Source organism: Microtus pennsylvanicus, chromosome 7 (genome assembly GCF_037038515.1).
Source record: "Microtus pennsylvanicus isolate mMicPen1 chromosome 7, mMicPen1.hap1, whole genome shotgun sequence".
NCBI lineage: Eukaryota > Metazoa > Chordata > Mammalia > Rodentia > Cricetidae > Microtus > Microtus pennsylvanicus.
In genome coordinates, this window is record NC_134585.1 from 22435821 (window position 1) to 22455813 (window position 19993).

The 19993-nt window shown below is 49.5% G+C and overlaps 1 protein-coding gene across 5 annotated transcripts in view; it reads right to left on the reverse strand.

Moving 5' to 3' along the window:
* Nucleotides 1-16659, reverse strand: part of Lrrc20 (leucine rich repeat containing 20) — a 96325-nt gene extending 79666 nt beyond the window's left edge. The window contains exons 1-2 of one of the 5 annotated variants that reach the window (XM_075980163.1): nt 16562-16659; nt 8275-8419 (exon numbers count right to left, since the gene is read on the reverse strand). In XM_075980163.1, the coding sequence (XP_075836278.1) occupies nt 8275-8356 (82 nt within the window). In that variant the 5' untranslated portion in view covers nt 8357-8419; nt 16562-16659. Of the gene's footprint in view, nt 1-8274; nt 8420-8701; nt 8817-16561 lie in introns of those variants that run through there. The other 4 variants (XM_075980166.1, XM_075980165.1, XM_075980168.1 and 1 more) reach the window with 4 other exon arrangements.
* Between the last annotated feature and the right edge of the window lie 3334 nt (nt 16660-19993).

Here is a 19993-nt window from a genome sequence, read left to right on the forward strand (position 1 = left end):
GCTCTTCTGGTCCCACAAAACACTGTGCCAGAGAGGAAGGGACTAGGGGCGGGGCCAGAGTGCAAGGAGGGAAAGTCAGGTTTCCCTACCCCGCCTTGGAGTCAGCACTCTAGGATTACAGTTACCCACAGCTTCTTCTGTGCTTAGGTTTGGATTTTTTCTTTCTGGTTGGGGTGGGGGTAAGGTAGAAGGTTTTTTTTAAGACAAGTCTCATCCTGCAGCCTTAGCTAGCCTGGAACTCATGACCTCCACCTCCAGATCACTGCAATTACGGGAGCTACTACCGTGCTTAGCGCACGTTTTTGTTGTTGTTGTTTGCTGAGTGGCTTTTGTTGTTTTTGGAGTCAGGGTTTCATGTAGCCCAAGCTAGCCTTGAGCTTACTACGTAGCTAAGGATGGCCCTGAACTTTGGTCCTCCTGCCTCTACTTCTCAAGAGCTGAGACTGCAAGAATATCACCAGGCTTGATTTACTAGGCAAATGCCCTCCGGGCTGAGCTACCTCCCAGCATGTCTGCTGCTGTCCTCCAGGTGTGAAAGTCACAGCTAGACCTTAGAGCAAGACCACACTCTGCACCACGGGGGCTGCTTCCCTTCCGAGTGGTCCCTTTCCTGCCCCCGAGGACCACTATACCTGAAGCCGAGGGGTCTAGGTGGGCCCCAGGACCACCTGGGCACAAAGAAAAGGACAGCAGACAAGGTGTACTGGAACCTTGAGTCCTCTCCTGCCGCCCACTGCCTGGACTTTGCACTCAAGGTTCTGGGCCTCAGCTGCGCTTAATACCAGTTCAGAAGCTCCACGGACCCCAGGAGGACGGGCGCTAATCACGAGCCTCTAAAACAAGAGCCGCCCCAAGCCTGGGTCCTGTATTAAAGCCCAGCAGGCCCCGGCGCCAGGCCAATTTGCCAGTGGTAAAGCTGTTTCTGCTTCTCTGAATCTATTGATTTTTCCTTTTCAAGCCGGTTATTTGCTTCTGAGTTATACCCTCGCATCCTACCAGGACTCCACCTACGCTGCTCTGCTCGCTCTACACACCGGCACATCCTGCCGAGGACACCAGCCGCAGACTCACGGAGGCTTATTGACAGCCGCTGCCGCCACAGCCTGCCCACACAAGCCTGCTTTCTTAGATCCCCGGGCCAGGCAATGGACATGCCCAAGGCACCTTGGAGAGTGGGCTGGTATCTGTCAGCACCTGTGTAACTGACAGAAGTTCAGACCAAAATTGGGAAATGACTGCCAAGGTCACCTAGCAAGGTCAGGGTTGAGCTAAAGGCTTGTACTGGGTGGTTTTGTGTGTCAACTTGACACAAGCTATGGAGTCATCAGAGGAAGGAGCCTCAGCTGAGGAAATGTCTCCTTGAGATCCAGCTATAAGGCAATTTCTCGTTTAGTGAGCAATGCGGGAGGGTCCAGCCCATGGTGGTAGAGCCATCCCTGGGTTCTGGTCCTGGGTTCTATAAGAAGGTAGGCTGAGCAAGCCATGGGAAGCAAATCAGTAAGCAGCTCCCTTCCATGGCCTCTGCATCAGCTTCTGCTTCCAGGATCTTTCCTTGTTTGAGTTCCTGCCCTGACTTCCTTCAGAAATGAACAGCAATGCTGAAGTGTAAGTCAAATAAACCCTTTCCCACCCCCAACTTGCTTTTTGGTCGTGGTTTTTCTTCAAAGCAACAGAAACCCTAACTAAGACAAGGCTCAAGCCTCTAACTCTCTTGCTACCAACAGGCCTATCCTAAGACAGATGAAAGGGGCCATAGGAACTCTGGATATGTCCCACTTGTTGGTTCTACCTCCCTGTCAGTGCTACAACCAGCCCCCTTTGTCAGACTGAACGGTATCTGCTCTAGAGCCGCACACTGCCTAGAAAGAATGCCTAGAGCCTGGGTCTCTCCTTACAGAATTACATATATATGAGAACTGTTGTTAGCCTTGAATTCATGAACAGTGGTGTTGGTGAACACACTGGAACACATGTATGCAGTGGAATATAACACAAGGATACATGTAACAGACATCTACAGGCAGACACATGGAAGATTCTGAGCAGTGAAGAAACAAAACCAAAGATGTGTGTGCTAAAACTTCCTGTACACGGCTCTGGGGAGAGCGCTCAGGGTAAGAATGATTGCTACGTGCTGGGTGGTGGTGGCGCACGCCTTTAATCCCAGCGCTCGGGAGGCAGAGGCAGGCAGATCTCTCTGAGTTCGAGGCCAGCCTGGTCTACAGAGTGAGTTCCAGGACAGGCTCCAAAGCTACAGAGAAACCCTGACTCGAAAAACCATGAATGAGTGAATGAATGAATGAATGAATGAGAAAGAATGCTTACTACACAATCATGGGGACCGCAGTTCAGATCCCAGTGATGTGCTACATAACACTCAACATCCTCTTTGGGCCTGCACGTGCATACATTCAAATACACACTTGCACATACATTCGCACACACAAATAAACAAATAACCTCTCTTTAAAAATCCATGCGCAGGAGGCAGCAGAGATGGTTCAGCAGTTAAGAGTGTATACTGTTCTTGGAAAGGACCAAGTAAGCAAACATTGGGTGTCAGTCCCCACCTTCCACCTTCCTGGAGACAGGGTATCTTGTTATACACCAGGCTAGCTGGCCTCCAAGCTCTGGGGCCTTCTATCTCTGCCTCCATCTGCGCTACAGCAATCAGCTTTGTGTGTGTTCTGGAGATCCAGACTCAGATTCTCATGCTTACATGGCCAGCATGTTGCCCACTGAGCCCTCTCCCTGAACCATATTTCTGCTGCTTTTAAGCCAGCTGGGCTGCAATGCTCTATCTCAGGAGTCGGAATGTACTAGGGCATTGGCAACTCTGGGTCAGGGCCGGGGAGGATGGAGAACTCTAGGTGCACTGGGCAGCCACACTCCTGAGAAATGGTCAGCTCAGCGGTCAACAGCGTGAGACTGCGGGTGCCCCCTCCAGGACACAAAGCTTTCCTATTAAAAGGTCCTGAGCTCCGGAGGGGGAAGCTCTCTCTTGGCCTGGAGGAAGGCTCGGGCTTGGTTTCCCAAACCCCGCAATCTGGAGAGACTGTCCAGAAACGGGAGTTTAGATAGAAAGTTTCTCACACCCCCTCCACATCGCATCATACAGAGGCAGGGCCGAGAGGAGGCTCCTCATCACACAGGAACTCAGGGGCTCTACAGAGAACAGCTGGAAGCTTGGCAGTGGACAGCCGGTCAGCAACCAGCCTGTTGTCCCATCAGAAGTGGGGCCAGGAAAGCAGGACAAAAGCTCTGGCTTTCTGAGCGAGCAGAAATGGGAGTCTGAGGGATGCCTAGGGAGCCTGTCTCTACCCGCGTGACCTCAGAAAGGGTTGAACCTGGCAGACGCTGGGGACTTCCCTGGCTAGAAACTTGACAGTGAAACATACAACCCCTAAACCCACAGGAACTATAGGTTACTAAACCTCAACTAAGGCCAGGGCTACCACCCAGCCAGGACAGAGAAGCAATTCCTGCTATAGTCCAGGGTGCTTCCCTTATCCTACACATGTATGTATACAGAGAGGGAGAGAGGAACGTGGAGGGAGACTTGCCTCAGTTTCCACACCAAACCCCCGGAGCAGCTGGTTCTTGTGAGCATACAGTCGGTGCTCAGCGTCTATTTGTTGGGAAAGAGCCAGCAGAGGTTTCAGATTCAGCAAGAATCACGTTAAGTGCATGGTAGATACTGTCATAAAAGAGAGGGGTTTCTACTTGGCTGTGTGGCACTCATCTTTAATCCCAGCACTTGGGAGGCAGAGGCAGGAAAATCTCTGTGAGTTTGAGGCCAGCCTGGACTATAGAGCGAGTTCCAGGCCAGCCAGAGCTATCCAGGGAGACCCTTTCTCAAAATAAAACAAAAACAAGAGGGAGGGAGGGAGGGAGGGAGAAAGGGAGGGAAGGAGGGAGGATAGTAAGGAGGAGGGAAGGAAGGGCGAGAGAGGTAGGAAGGAAAGAAAGAAGGGGGGTCCAGATCGTGTGGTCCCTACAGGGGTCAGACAAACTACACATTACAGAAGCTGAGCTGGTTGAGGAGAGGCCTTTGTCAGGCGGTGGGACTGACATCCTGCAGCAGCCGGGCCTGCTGGTGACAGGGTGCCATCTGCTGGTAAGTGTGGCTGGACGTGGCTAGGGGCTAGAGAGCCAGGGAAAAGGGAATGGGGGGGGGGGTCTGTATCCCTTCTCTCCCTAGCCTTGCTCTACCTAGGATGCGGCCTCTCCCAACTCACGCTCAGTCTCCCGCTGTGACCGTTCATATATATCCAGAGGTTGGCCAGGCAACGAGCCTGCTCCGACCTTAGAAATTCAAGGAAGAAGGGCCTCTCACAAGCATCCCCTCTACGTGCTGCCTGGGAGAACCTTGCCATTTCACAGTCATTGGGGCCCATGAACACACACATTTGCCCAGCTTCCAGACTGTCCCAAGAGGAGAACACGCAGGCTTGAGTTTGGCAAAGCTAACTTATATGCACCACCAGAAGTACTGTCTAGAAGAAAAGAATGATAAATTGGACTTCATCAAGATTAAAAAATCTGTTTCTCAAAAGGCACTGTTAAAAGGCTGAAAGACAAGGTAAAGCCTAGAAACTGAATTAGCAAAACACATCTGGCCAGGTCACGATGGAGAACACATGCCGGAGGACCCCAGCACTTAGGAGGCTGAGGCAGTGGATGGCATTGGGAGTCCAGCCTGACTCAAACTTTAAAAAGTGAAACAAAACTCAGATCCTGAATGTGTAAAGAACTGGGCACCAGCAAGATGGCTCAGCAGGGAAAGGCATTAACCACCAAACCTGACGACCTGAATTCCAACCCCAGGACCCACATGGCTGAAGAAGAGAACTGACTCCCAAAAGTTCTCTGACTTCTACAAACACACCATGGCAAGTGTGCACCCCACCCAATAAATAAATAAGTAATAAGTATAACACACTAAAACTATATATATTTATAGATCCAGGCAAGGTGGCACATGCCTTTATTCCTAGCACTCAAAAGGCAGAAGCAAACAGATCTCTTTCCAGAATAGTCAGGGCTACGCAAAGAAAAAAAAATCTGTATATATATATATGCACATACATACATATATATATACATATGAATTTTCAAAACTTAACAAGAAAAGTCGCTTGTTTAAAAATGTCAGTAAAAGGCTAGAAGACTGATTTCATCAAAGACAGACAGATCAGGCGAAGAGGGACATGTAAAGATTTTCAACATCACTTGTCATCAAATAACTGTAAACAAAGCAACAAGAGATGTTGTCTCACCCCTAAAAGGCCAGACTAAATAAAAAACTGTACTGAGTGCCGAAGAATTCAGGCAGAAACCAGCACTCTCAGCATGGGAGGGGCTGTTCACACTCACCACACGTAGCCCAGCCCCTGCTCCCGGCACTAATTCGCACGAAAAACCTTCATGACAGTGTTGATGGGCTCATTAACAACGTGGGAAACCTAGATATCGCCCATGTGTCCTCCTGCCTGGAAAGAGGCAATCAGACAGAGACACGCTTGCATCACGTATTCTACTCAGGGGAGAGAGAAGCGAGGCGTGGATTCTCACGAGCCAGGACGAGAGCCACACAGGGAAGCCAAGCTCAGGTGGGCGTGGGCTTGCCTGTCTGGAATCCCAGCCTCGTGGGAGACAGAAGGGTTCCAAGTTCAGGACCACACTAGACAACTTGATGAGATAATCACAAAACAAAAATGAAAAGGGTGAGGGATAGGAGCTGGAGGGATAGCTCAGCCGCTGAGAGCACTTGCTGCTCTTTCAAAGGACCGCCATCTGTAACTCCAGCTCTAGAGGACCCAATGTGCTCCTCTGGCTTTTGAAGGCATCTGCGTTCATGTGCACAAAAGCACATATAACTAAAAAGATAAGCCAAGCATAGTGGTGCACTTTGGGAGGGTGGAGACAGGAGGCAAGAGGATCCCTGTGAGTTCAAGGCCAGCATAGTCTATAGAGCAAGCTCCAGGCCAGTCAGGCCCACATAGTGAGACCCTGTCTCAAAAAGAATGAAAAGGAAAGGAAAAGGCAGGCTCACCATGGTGTTTCTGAGGCATGAGAGGAGTCTGGAGCAGGGTAGCCTCCAGCTGCTTGACTCTCAGCCCAGCTCTTCATTTCCTGCATCCCCCACAGGGGCATCAGGGTGTTTGCTGTGTCAGAGTCTGAACCACACAGGGCTGGACGAGCTGTGGTTTTAGTTCTACTCACTGGGGTCATCAGCAAGTCACCTGCACACTCCGTCTAGTTTGAGCTCTGTAAAACTCCCACAACATGATGTGATACATGCTTAGAACATGATGTCATACATGATTATCCCAGCACTCAGGAGGCTGAGTAGGAGGGTCACCATAAGATCATGGCCATCTTGGGCGATACAGTGAGGTCAAAGGCAGCCTAAGCTACATGAGTCTGGGGTCTAATAAGTTTGCTACTCTGACACCTTGTCACAAAACTAAAAAACAGAAAGCAACCTTACAGAGGGCACCTTTATACAGCAGAACGCTAGAAACAACACATAAAAAATACTCATGTCAGTGGGGCAGTGGTGGTACACGCCTTTAATCCCAGCACTCAGAATCTCTCTGAGTTCAAGGCCAGCCTGGTCTACAGAGCGAGTTTCAGGACAGCCAAAGATCATCTCAAAAAACCAAACACCAAAACAAAACAAAAAGCATCATGCCTGTTTCATCATCTTTACAACAGGACATTAACATCATCAAGTTCTCATGGCAATTAAATGAGTCAGGATTGGGCTGGAGAGATGGCTCAGTGGTAAAGAGCATTGCCTGCTCTTCCAAAGGTCATGAGTTCAATTCCCAGCAACCACATGATGGCTCACAACCATCTGTAATGAGGTCTGGTGCCCTCTTCTGGCCAGCAAGCATATATACAGACAGAATATTGTATTCATAATAAATAAATATAAAAAAAAATAAAAAAATAAATGAGTCAGGATTGGCAAGCGCTCACAAGGGTGCCTGGTGAGCTGGGGAGGCAGAGCCGATGGTCCATCACACACCTTTAACGCCAGCACTAAGGAGGTAGAGACAGGTGCATCACTGTGAGTTCGAGGCCAGTTTGAGCTGCACAGCGTTCCCCTTCAGCCAGAGAGACAGGGTGAAAAAAAGACCAGTGTTCCTGCCCTCTGGGAATGTCAGATGAGTCACTCCAGAGGAGGAAGGGAGGGAGGAAAGGTGAACAGGATAAAACTGAGGGCTTCCTGGAAGAGGCAGTGAGCAAGGCGCATCTGACTATCTCTCTAATCCCTAGGTTGTTGCCTTCTGACCTAGAGCCTGCATTCCAGACACACCTGATGGGGAGCTTACAGCTGGGTCTCTATCCAGCAGTAAACACCACCAAAATGCTGCCCTTTTACACAGACACATGTGCACACAAACCCTCACATGTCTGGAAAATGCCTCTCCACAGATAAACCCCATCTAAGCCATATGCACTATCGTTCCCAATATAAGGCTGTACTCCAGCCCTCTGGGTTCCTGCAATGTGCCAACATGCCTCTGTCTCTTCAGTGGCACTGACACTCCTGTGAGCTCACACACACACATGTGCACACACACACTCGCATGTGTATACAGAACACATGAATCATTCATGCTCACAAAGGCATACACAAACTCATGCATATGCAGACATAATTGTTTGGTCTCCCTGGATCCTCTTTCATTCACATCTGCAGAACTCAACTAGAAGGATGGCTTGCTTAAATGCTTGACATCTCAGGGTAAATAAAAGGCTAAAAGGCTATTATCAGTTCAAATTTAAAAAAATACATGTCACAACAGCAGAGCGTGATGCTATCTTCCAGCTGGGTGAACCCAGAAGCTCACACAGGCTAGCCATGACTGGCAAGTATTGTTCACCCCAGGGAGACTGTGACAGTTCAACTAGATAACACCCAAGAGGCGCCAGGCATGGGGCCTGTACATGGGATGAATCAAGCGTGGCCAGTTTGATGTTTTGAAGCAGTTCAAGGGAATACACACACACACAGAACTCACTGACATTCAATCAGCCAGGATCCACAGCTCAGACCTCTTCCAATCTCTTTGACCAAGACCCAGAAAAAGAACAAAGTCTACGGTGAGACACATACTAGCCACAACAGTCACAACTGTGGCCAAAGTTCCATGAAGCGCCGGTCCTCCTGGCCACACATGGATGGCCCCTTCATCTCCTTATGTGCCATCTCTGAGTTCACAAGCAAGTCACAGGTTAGGAGAGCCTGGCCTCACTTACCCAGGGTGTCTGAGCTGCTTTCCACCGTCTCGTTGACCTTCCTCGCAACTCTGGCCACGGCCTCACCCATCTTCCTCAGCATGCAGACGTGGGTGTAGGGCTCCCAGCCTTCAGGCTGGTCTGCTGCTCACAAAGGGGTCTGTGCCTGGGGAAGACACAGGACCATGAAGCACCCACCTGCCAGTCAGGGTCCCATGACCAGTACTGTCTTCCTTAGGGACCCAGGCCATTAAGAAGCTAAAAGAAGGTGGACGATGGTGATGGACGCCTTTGATCCCAGCACTCCGGAGGCAGAGGCAGGTGGATCTCTGTGAGTTCAGGGCCAGCCTGGTCTACAGAGTGAGTTTCAGGACAGCCAGGGCTGTTACACAGAGAAACATTGTCTCGGAAAAAAAACAACATAAAAAGAAGTCCCCAGGCCACTCACCTCCTCCAAAGCCCAGGCCACATCCAGCTTAGCCTCTTCAGGGGCTGCTCTAATCTGCCGCCCAGAGGGTGAGGGCAGCTGGGCTTTACTCCTTTCCTGAGAGGATCAAGACATGTGACCTCACCATACACAGATCTTGAACCAGTGGCCAGGCAGGTATGAGGACTCAGATGGCCTGTGATTCAGCAAGTGGGGTGGGGTGTTGGGGAAGAGGCCAGGCCCAGCTAACTGCTAGGGAAAAGCACCTGTCTATTCTGCAGCCTCCCGGCCAGGGCTCAATCCACACAACGAGGCCAGCTACCTGCTTGCTGCCCCATCTACCAGGTTCCTACAACACGGCAGGAAGGGCAGTACCAGGGCACATGGACCTTGGAGTCTGCAGGTGGGTGGCCTCTAGGAACGCCCTGCATGTCTGTCGGAGCGGAGGGAAGGGGACAGTGTCAGCGCTCAGGCCTCACTCTCAGCCTGCTGTGGAGTTTACCTAGGAGCAAAGAGGAAGCACTGCAAGTGAGAAGGGAAAGTGGAGAACTAGGGAGAACATGCTTAAAGAAGCGTGGGGCTGGAGAGATGGCTCGGTGGTTAAGAGCACTGGCTGCTCTTCCACAGCGACCTGGGTCCAAGTCCCAGCAACTGCATGGTAGTTCACAACCATACATACTCTTGGCTTCTTCAGGCATCGGGCACCAGACATGCACGTGAGTGAGACACACACACACACACACACACACACACACACACACACACACACACAGGCGAAACACCAGATACTTAAAATAACTAAAGACAAGTAAGAAAAGCAATTGGCAAGGCATTGGAAAAATAGGCTGGGGTGAAGCTTATCTGGCAAACTGCTTACCAAACAGTCACAAAAGCCATGGGTTTGATCCTCAGCACCACATAAACCAGGCATGGTGGGACACACCTATAGCCATAGCACTGGGGAGCTAGAGGTTAAAATTTCAAGGTCATCCTTGGCTAAGTTAAATGCCAGCATGGATTACATGAGACCTTGCCTCAAGTAAATAATAAGCAAAGAAGTAAAAAATAAATAAATAAAAAGGAAATGAAAAAAGTCATCAAAAAGTGTCTCCAAACCCCTGTTATTACAGATAAAGAAATCAAAGCACAAGGACCAGGTAATGAGGACAAGCTCAAGACAAGGGGGCCATATTCAGGCCTGGGCAGCCCCACACTTCTTCACAGATGTCACCCACATCCCCACAAGGAAGAAGGAACTCAAAGTCAAGACCAAAGGCCCTCTTCTTCGCCTCTCCTGGCCCTGTCCCCAGTCCTGAATTCAGCAGTCACTCCAGCAAAGGAGCTTCGGCAAACCCACCCTAGTCAGGGGTCAGAGGAAGAAGAGTGACAAGGACAGAAAGCAGAGATGTGGGGACTGTGTCCAGAGCTGGCCAAGCAGAAGATCAATGGCATGTATCCCGCCAAGAGGCTGACACAAGGAGGCTGGAACACACTGACGATGGGAAAGTCCCCAAGTCTAACTCTACCTCTGAGTAGCTGGGACGTGTTGGAGGAGGTCTCACTGAGCCTAGCTAACACCTCTCTTGATGAGCACACGCAGGGGAGCCCAGGACCCATAAACACTCAACAGAAGTCAGCTGAAGAGGATTCAGGAGGACACGGGCCGGTGTGACACGGGCGCCGCGTGCTTTAGGTATGACCCTCGGGGCTCTGAACAAACACCTCAGCAGAACTCATCCTTGAGGAATGAGTGGTTCCCATCCCTCCACTCCCAGAATGTGTCCCCTGGCTGCTCCCTCTCCCCCTGAGCATCAGTGGTACTTAAATGACTAAGCACAAGTCACTCAGGTTGTTTGTGAGCTACAAAATTTCTCTCTCCAGCTGGGTGTGGTGGCATGCACCTTTAATCCCAGCACTGGGGAGTGTAGTTGTTTGTTCTTTACTCTTTTTGGCTCTTTACTCTTTAGGGGGCACACCACCCAGCTCCCAAATAAACCACATGAAGTCTTATACTTACTTATGAGTCCCCAGCCTTAGCTTGGCTTGTTTCTAGACAGTTTTTCTTTAAATTGTCCCATCCATCTACCTTTTGCCTGTGGGCTTTTACCCTTCTCTATTTCTGTATATCTTTCCTTCTTACTTCACATCTGGCTGTATGGCAGGCCCTCCACCACCACCCCCTCCTAGATCTTTTCCTCCCAGATTTCTTCTCCTCTTTATTCTCTCTGCCTGCCAGTCCTGCCTATCCTTTCTCCTGTCTTGCTATTGGCCGTTCATCTCTTTATTAGACCAATCACGTGTTTTAGACTGGCAAAGTAACACAGCTTCACAGAGTTCAACAAATGCAACATAAAAGAAAGCAACACGTCGGGGCTGGAGAGATGGCTCAGAGGTTAAGAGCACTGATTGCTCTTCCAGGGGACCCGGGTTGAATTCCCAGTACCCACATGGCAGCTCACAACTGTCTGAAAGGAATCTGACACCTTCACACCAATGCACATAAAATAAAGTTAAATAAACCATAAAAAAATATTAAAAAAAAAAGAATGCAACTCGTCTTTGCATCATTAAAACAAATGTTCCAGAGCAGAAACAAATGTAACACATCTTAAAATAATATTCCACAATAGGGGAGTTCAAGGCCTACCTGGTCTGGTCTACACAGTGAGTTCCAGGATAGTCAAGTTACATAATAAAGAGATCCTGTCTCAAAAATAAAAAAAAAAACATAGAAAATAAAAATCTCCCCCCTCACTGGCCTGTGAACACATCCACCCTACGTTTTTCTTCACACTCTCACCAGTATAGATGCTTAGAGAGTACCTCCAATGTTGACGGTCCACACACACAATGTAGGTTTCAAGTCTCGCTGCAAATCAAATGACTCTTCCAACATGGCCAAGACAGAGTCCAAGTTACCAAGGATCCTAAGTTCACATACTTAAGTAGCCTGCATGGCATGGACCAGTGAGTGACAGTGAAGGAAGAACTGTGACAAACTGGACCCCATCACTTTCAATATGTAGCCTCTTACTCCAAACCCCCGGGCATAAATTAGTGTTGCCAAAATTGAAGGGATGTACTTGTCTTTATGTTTTTAATCTTACTTCTTATTTAGTCTTCTTTTATGTGCATTGGTGTTTTGCCATTGGTGCCTGCATGAAGGTGTTGGATCCCCTGGAACTGAAGTTATAGACAGCTGTGAACTGCCAAGTGGGTGCTGGGAATTGAGGCCCAGGTACTCTGGGAGAGCAGCCAGTGCTCTTAATCACTGAGCCATCTCTCCAGCCCTTAATTTTTTTTAAAGATTTATTTATTTATTATGTATACAGTGTTCTGTCTGCATGTATGCCTGCAAACCAGAGGAGGACACCAGATCTCATTACAGATGGTATTGAGCCACCATGTGGTTGCTGGGAATTGAACTCAGGACCTCTGGAAGAGCCTTAATTTTACGTGTGTGTGTGTGTATGAGTGTGTGTGTGTGTGTAAATGCAGGCACAAGTGTGCTGTGGGACACATTTGGAGGGAAGAGGACACCTTCCAAAAGAATGTTCTCTCCACTGTAGGTTCTTGGATCAAACCCAGACCATCAGGTGTGACAGTAAGTGCTTTACCTACTGAGCCACTTCGCTGGCTCTGAAGTCATTTATCCTAACTTCTTCATAAACAGGGAAACTGAGGATCAAGGAATGGGGGCCAGCAGGCTAGATGGAAACAGAGACCAGATCCCAAGTCTCCTAATTCTTAGCCTGGAGCTAGCTATTCTTGCTGTGCCAGATTCTCTCCTTTCCCCTCACCAATACTCATGACCAACAATCATAGATATTTATGTTAGGTATATAGGACATAAGAATAAAAATAATGACAGGATTTAGTTCTGACTTGTGATTCTTTTGAAGATGAAATTGCTAAAGAACAGCACCGGGACAATTCTGGACTCAAAAACAAAGATGGAAAGAAAAATTGCCAAGATGCCTAGGGCCTGTGCTTCCCAGAAGACGAGACTAGGCGGTCAATTAACCACTGTGCCTGCAATTCTATCAGATGCTACCAGGTGGCGATGTTGCTGCAGGCTACTGATGGAAGAAGTTCCTGGAAAACCACCAGGAATAGAAACTCGGACACCCCACAATGTGGGTCAGACTTACTAGGAAGAAGGACTCCCTTATTTCAAGGATGCTCTGGGTGCAGCACAGATACATCCTAGGCTGTCCAAAGGAAATCTAAAACATCAGCTACTTACATTCGCCATGCTCACTGCTGGCCCAGTAGCCACTCACACGTCACCTAAAGCTTCTTCTCGCCACAAAAGAGAATTGCTCCACCAATCCAGATGACAAAACGGGCAAGACTGTGCGATGGAAAGATGGCAAGTCACATTCTGTACAAGGGCAAAGATAGGGTACCAGGGCTCCAGAGCCGAGGGAGAACATGCTGGAGGGGGCTGGAGTGGACTCCTGCCCTACCAAGAAGCAGTAAGAAAATGATCCAATGGCGCTTATTGGCGCCTGTGGCCCCAAAGGCTGGAACAAATGGATTTATTTAATATCTAATGGAAGCTCAAAGAAAAAGGCTGGGATGGAAGACAAGAAAAACATATTTGTCCTTGCTGGGTCTAGTGGCGTAGTCTTGTAAGCCCAGCTACTCAGTAGGCTGAAGCAGGATAATTATAAGTTCAAGTCCTGCCTGGACTATTAAGCAAGTTCAAGGGCAATTCAGACCCTTCTCCTAGCCCTGAGTTTAATCCCAGTAGTACTGGTGAGGAATGGGTGACATGGGATGGGGCACATAACTGGTTTTTGTTTTTCTTTCCATTTCAATGTTTTAAAAAGAGAAGTGTTGGGAGCTAGTAGACCCTGAATTTCCTGTAAACAACTTGTTTTCCTCTACTCTAAGCAGGCTGCAGCTGCTGTGAGCACGAGACCCTGATGGCAGGGGCGTGGGTTCTGATGGGTCTGCAGCTGAAAGATCCTGAGAGCGGGGGTGTGGCCAGAGCCCTATATAAGTTGCCCCTGAGCTCAATCAAGTTGGCATTGTTGTATCAAGGATGACCAGTGTCTCTGTCACTCTGTCTGTGTCTGTGTGTGTATGAGATTTTAAGTCTCCAGGCCAGTTCCCAGCTTGCATAGCCGGTCCTATAAGGAAGGGCTACAGGACCGGCAGTTTTACAGGCAGGTTTTTACAGAGAAGCAGATAACTGCCCAAGCCAAACAAGCGGCAGGACAGTGGGCTGCCCCCTCCCCAATCTATATAAACAATCTGAGTTCATTCACAATCAGCACATCAGCATTATTTGAACAATCAAGGCACTAGACATCTCTCTGGAACCAGCACAAACCATGGGCCCCAGGCCAGCCCCACAGGTCTAGGTTGTAGACTTCCAGAAGCAGAGATCTGGTCAACCCTTTGCATAATAGTGGTGGTGGTGGCAAGAGTCAGAGGAAAACAGAAGCTATATAGTCCACAGGGGCCTGGGCTGCTTCGGTACCACCAATCCCAGCCACTGTGTGGGAGAGACTTGGAAACTTTCAAGGAGACTGGCCATGGTGACACGTATCAATAACTCCAACATGAGGAAAGCTGAAGCAGGAGGATTGTGAGTCTCAGGCCAGCCTGGGCTACAGAGCAAGACCCTGTCTCAAAAAAATGAAGGAAGGGAGGGAGAAAGGGAGGGAGGGAGAAAAGGAGGGAAGAAGGAAGGAGAGAGGGAAGGAGGGAGGGAGGGAGGGAGGGGAGGGAAGGAGGAAAAAGAAAACCAGAAGAGGGCTGGAGAAATGGCTCAGAGGGTTAAGAGCACTGGCTGCTTTTCCAGCAATCCTGAGTTCAATTTCCAGCAACCACATGGTGGCTCACAACCATCTGTAATGTAATCAGACCTGGTGCCTTCCTTGCCAGCAGTACATTGTATACTTAATAAATAAATAAATCTTTAAAAAAAAAAAACAGAAGAGGAGGACAAAATCACCAAAGCAATTACTCCAAAGCCCAAGGTGCTTGGACAGAGAACCAACTCTTCCCACTGCTCAGCTGCCCTTCCCCGAGTTTGTAATACAAACCCAGCACATGCTTAAATTTGAAATCTTCTCGTCACCATCTATTAAATCCACACTGGGCAACAAAAAGAGACAGGATAGGGACTAGAGGCGTCACCACCTTTTGTCACTGCAACATGGCATTCTCATCTACATGGGCATCGCTCCCCCGGGGACAAATGGGCCCCCCAGGCCACAGATTGGCCATGACTGATAAACAAGCTTCCCACAGGCACGCAGAAAGAGCCAGTCACAGGCCAGTACAGTACAGTTATGGCCTGGGATGGGGGGGCGTGGAGGCCTGAGGCAAGACCCCATGGGTGGAATCACTGGGTGCCAGCAACAGGGAGGCAAAGACGTGCCAGAGAGGGGCTGGAGAAATGGCTCAGTGGTTAAGAGCGCTGCCTGCTCTTCCAAAGGTCCTGAGTTCAATTCCCAGGCAACCACATGGTGGCTCACAACCATCTGGTGCCCTCTTATGGCCTGCAGGCATACATGCAGACAGAATATTGTATACATAATAAATAGATAAATATTAAAAAAAAATGACGTACCAGAGAAAGCCTAGAAGGTTGCTCTCTGAGGGGCACAACTAACCCGAGAAGAATTCTGCAAAGTGTTCAATGACGTGGGGCAGCCCCAGTTGTAAGAAGGAAACATTACCTTCCTCAACGGTGCTGTTAGAAAAACTAATTGGTGATAAATCACTTCTGGGGAAGCGTTTTTGCAAGCCATTAAGGGCTTCCCACATTAAGGCATGACAATCAATAGGTAATCAAACAGGAAAGACTCGAAGTCTTCACATAATAAATTGAAGGTGTGTATGGTATTCTGCTTAGATGGAGCTTGGACTATGAGCTCTGTGCGATTTCTCTGCCAGATCACCAAATGGGGGCTTGGGTACTTAAACCTTGACTATAGTACTGACCTAGCCTTAAGGGCCAGAACTTTACCACCTTATCTGCAGCCCTGAGATCTCTACAAAGAAAACACTGCGACACTCCGGCCGCACCAGATGGTCCTATATTTAGTTACTGTTGTGGTCAACCGGGAACTTTAGAGCCTGGCAGCCGCTCTGCGGAGCAACCAGAGCCTCTGGAGCCATGCGCATGAGCTGCCCCACCGCTGGCTCCAGCCAGCCTTAGGAACCCTGCCAAGGCGAAGAGTTGATGTGGGGAGGTGAGGGGCACAGTGCTTAGCCTCACCCCAGCAGTCCCAAAGGTCCACTGGAGACCAGAACAGAACTGACCCACTTTCCCACCCAGGGGAAAGAGCAGGCAGGCTGGAGAGTGAGCCCGACGTGTCGGCGCCTGGTTTCTGAGTCTTCGGGTTTGGGTAGCCCCGCAGGAGCATCCTCGGATCGTACCTGCCCATGACTGTACAGAGTGGCCAAAGACAGGATTCCCCGGGACCCCACGACCGCTGCCAGTGGCTGCTCATCTCCAGCCCCGCGCTGGCCTGGCAGGCAGGGACTGGGGCAAAGAAAGCAAACAGAGCAGGGGGCGTCCCACGCTGCCAGGAGCGGAGAGGTACACTCCGGGAGCGACATGCGCAGCTGCCTCTCCCCGTGGGCACGGGCGTCTCCCTGGGGAAACGGAAGTGGGCTATCCGGGAGCGCTAACCACGAGCCGCCCACTCCCCCGAGCGATCTCAGACGGGCGAGTCCACGACTCAGAACACGGTCCGAGCCGCGGCTCAGTGCTACCAGGTGCCTTGGGGGAGGGGAAAGGACGCAGCCAAGCCTGGGACCCTGCTTTCCCTTCTTCCCTAGCCCGACACTCTCGGCCTCTGGCCACCGTTACTCTGCGCGGCGCGAAGCCTGTGGGCCGCTTGACGCTGCACTTACGGAGACAAAGCGTCCTAGAACCCTGCGCCCAGCAGTCACGCTCCCTCAGTAGCCGCCGGTACCCGGTGCAAGTTCTGAGCCCGAGGGGCGGAGCTCGAGGGGCGGAGCCCAAGGGACAGCCAGCTCTGCGCGCACGGCCGTTCGGCCAATAGAAATGCCAGAATGAGAACTAGGGCGGGGCGAAGCCGGAGCTCCGGCGACGCGAACCAATTACCGCCAGCTCCTCCTGCGCGCTCTGGAACCTAGGGAGGAACCGCTTTGAGTAGACTCAACCCCGGCCAGAGCGCTAGGGCGGGGCGCTTGCACCTACACCTTCGGTATGCTGATCCAGGCTGAGTTTTCTCCGGATGGGGCTGAGTTCACCAGATCAGGGAACTTTGAAAAACATAAATACTAATTGAGGCCGCACTGAAACTTCATCTCTCCAAAGCCCAAAAACCATGGAATTAAAGTCTATAAATGCCGGCCTCACGGAGTCATTGTGAGCATTGTTGAGTGCCGCGCAGCTGCTGCGCAAAAACTACAACTCTCACCTCAAAGGGGGGGGGGGGGGGTGTCAGAGATGATTTGTCCTCGGGCTAAATACGAGCAGCCCTAGCCCTAGAACACAGGTATAGGTTATTCCATGTTCCAACATGATAAGTTTGACGAAATTGTGTTGCTTCGTTTGTTTTTAAGATTTATGCATGTTTGCCTGTATGTGTATCTGTGCACCACTTGTGTTTCTGGTGCCCTCAGAGGTCAGAAAGGGGGGGGGGTCAGAGCCCCTAGAATTAGAGTTCTAGAAAATTGTAAGCCACCATGTACATGCTGGGAACTGTGCCCTGGTCCTCTGTCTGGGTAGTAAATACTCTTTAACTGTTGAGCCGTCTCTCCAGCCTCTTGATGAAGGTTTTATAGCAACAGAACCAAATCATAAGTCAAGGCGCTTTTCAAGTATAAATTCTTCCAGGTAAACAGGCTACAGCAGGGGCTGGAGAGATGGCTCAGAAGTTAAGAGCATTGCCTGCTCTTCCAAAGGTCCTGAGTTCAATTCCCAGCAACCACATGGTGGCTCACAACCATCTGTAATGGGGTCTGGTGCCCTCTTCTGGCCTGCAGACATACACACAGACATAATATTGTATACATAATAAATAAATAAATATTTTTTTAAAAAACAGGCTACAGCAAAGGAGGGAGGAAAAAAATCTGTCAGCTGTAGGCCTAAAATGCTAGTCTAAGGACAATCAGGTCTTTGGCTGGCTGGAAACTATGGGTCTGTTAAGGCATCCTCAGTGACTTATGGGATGGCTACAAAGATATTAGGCCAGATAGAACAGGGCAGGCAGTCTCAGTTATTGTTCAAGGGCATAAAGATGCCACAAAACAACCTGGCTCTGGACCCGCAACATTCCAACCTCTCTGTATCACCAAAGCTCTAGTCTAGCAGAAAGTGCAGTTCTTTTCAGTAATTTTTACTCACCATGCCCAGACTAGCCACCATGACCACAGCTTCTAAAATGTAACCACCTCACAGACCTCCTGTTGTGTAACTTCCCGGAAACACCCCATCCTGCAGGAACCTCCTTAAGCAATAAGCAATTCAAAATAGCTTCAGGACCCTCCTTAAACAGGAAGATAAACAAATAAATTCAGGAAGTCCCTGAAACTGACCAGATTCACTAGTCTCTTCCCTACCAGAGTAAGCAGTAAACTGGTCATACAACATCTTCCTTGAGGGATGCACCTGCCCTGGGATCTTGGAGTCACCTCTGCTTCTCCATCCTTGAGAGCTCTGTGTAAAGAGACCAGACACATCGCTGAATGATGTCTTTATTGCCAAATGGAGCAGAGCACACTCCTAAGTCGTGAGAGTAAACAATGGTCCCCAAGGGCCACTCACCTGTCTACTTTTTAGGCAGGGCTTATGTTGTTTGTGAAGTCTCTAGAACAGGTAATTTTTCCTGAGTGAATTTGTCCTGTTCAGGTGCCTCTTTGGATTTACTTAAAAAGAATAGCTGGGCAGTGGTGGTGCACACCTTTAATTCCATCACTTCAGAGGAAGAGGCAGGCAGATCTCTATGAATTAGAAGCCAGCCTGGTCTACAGAGTGCGTTCCAGGATAGCCAGGGCTACACAGAGAAACCCTGTATTGAAAAAGAAAATAGTGTCTCTGTGTGTGTGCCTGTGTGTCTGTGTATGTTTGTGTGTGTTCTGTATGTCTGTCTATCTCTGTGTATGTCTCTGTGTGTCTGTATGTATCTCCGTGTCTGTGTATCTCTGTGTGTCTGTGTATATGGTGTCACCTGTAAGTGCAGGCACATGGGCATATGCACACGTAAATGAGATCAGAGAACGATTTCTGCTGTCTGTCCTCACCTTCTGCCTTGAGACAGAACCTTGGGCTCACTGCTATATACGCTAGACTTTGTCAGAAAGCCTCCTGCTAGACAGGGACCTTATGAGACTTGGGATTTCCAGACTAGGTCTATTAATAACCTTCCAGACAGTTCATGTTGTCACATCTCCCAGGGCCAGAGGACTCAGGTCTCATCCCTCTGACCAGCCAATAGAGTCCTGCAGTCTTAGTCCTTGGTTTTCCAGGCTGCTGAGTATGAGGAAGGAGTCCGCCCCAGTGTCTTCCAGGTCTGCTAACGTTTACATGGCTGCCTGACATCACCACATACCCTTTGCTGGGAATAGGGGAAGACAAACAAGATGAGATCGTCTCATTCTCTAACAAGCATACACGCATTAACTGTGGGGAGGTCTGGAGAATGAATATTGAATTTGGCCAGCAAGGGGGCTTAGGCAGCGCTCTAGGGCCTTAGGGTTTGTGTCCACCTAAAAGAGATGTTAATTCTAATTCCTGGAGCTGGAAGTGTCGCTCAGCTGACAGAGTGCTTGCACTTGCAAGGTTTCGGTCCCCAGATCTTCAAAATCCAGGCATGCCAGTGTATGCCTGGTCCCAGCACACAGAAGGGAGAGGTGGGAAATTCAAAGGTCAAGATCATCCTCAGCTGCTGTAGTGGTTTAAATAGATATGACCTCATAGACTCATGTGTTTGAATATTTGACCCATATACAGAGACACTATTAGGAGGTATGGCCTTGTTGGAGGAAGTGTCACTGTGGAGGTGGGCTTTGAGGTCTTAGAAGCTCAAGTCTAGCGAGTGTGGCAGTTTTTCCTTCTGCTGTCTGTGGTTCAAGATGTAGGACTCTCAGCTCCAGCTCCATGCCTGCCTGCATGCTGCCTGGCTTTCTGCCATGATGATAAGGGACTAACCCTCTGAAACTGTAAGCCAGTCCTAATTAAATATTTTTCTTTGATTGTGTGAGCCTTCCCTGGACCCCTCTGACTTCTACACTCCTTTCTCCTCCTCTGCAGAATTCCAAACTCTCTGCTTAATGTTTGGCTATAGGTCTCTGCATCTGCCTCCATCAGTGGCT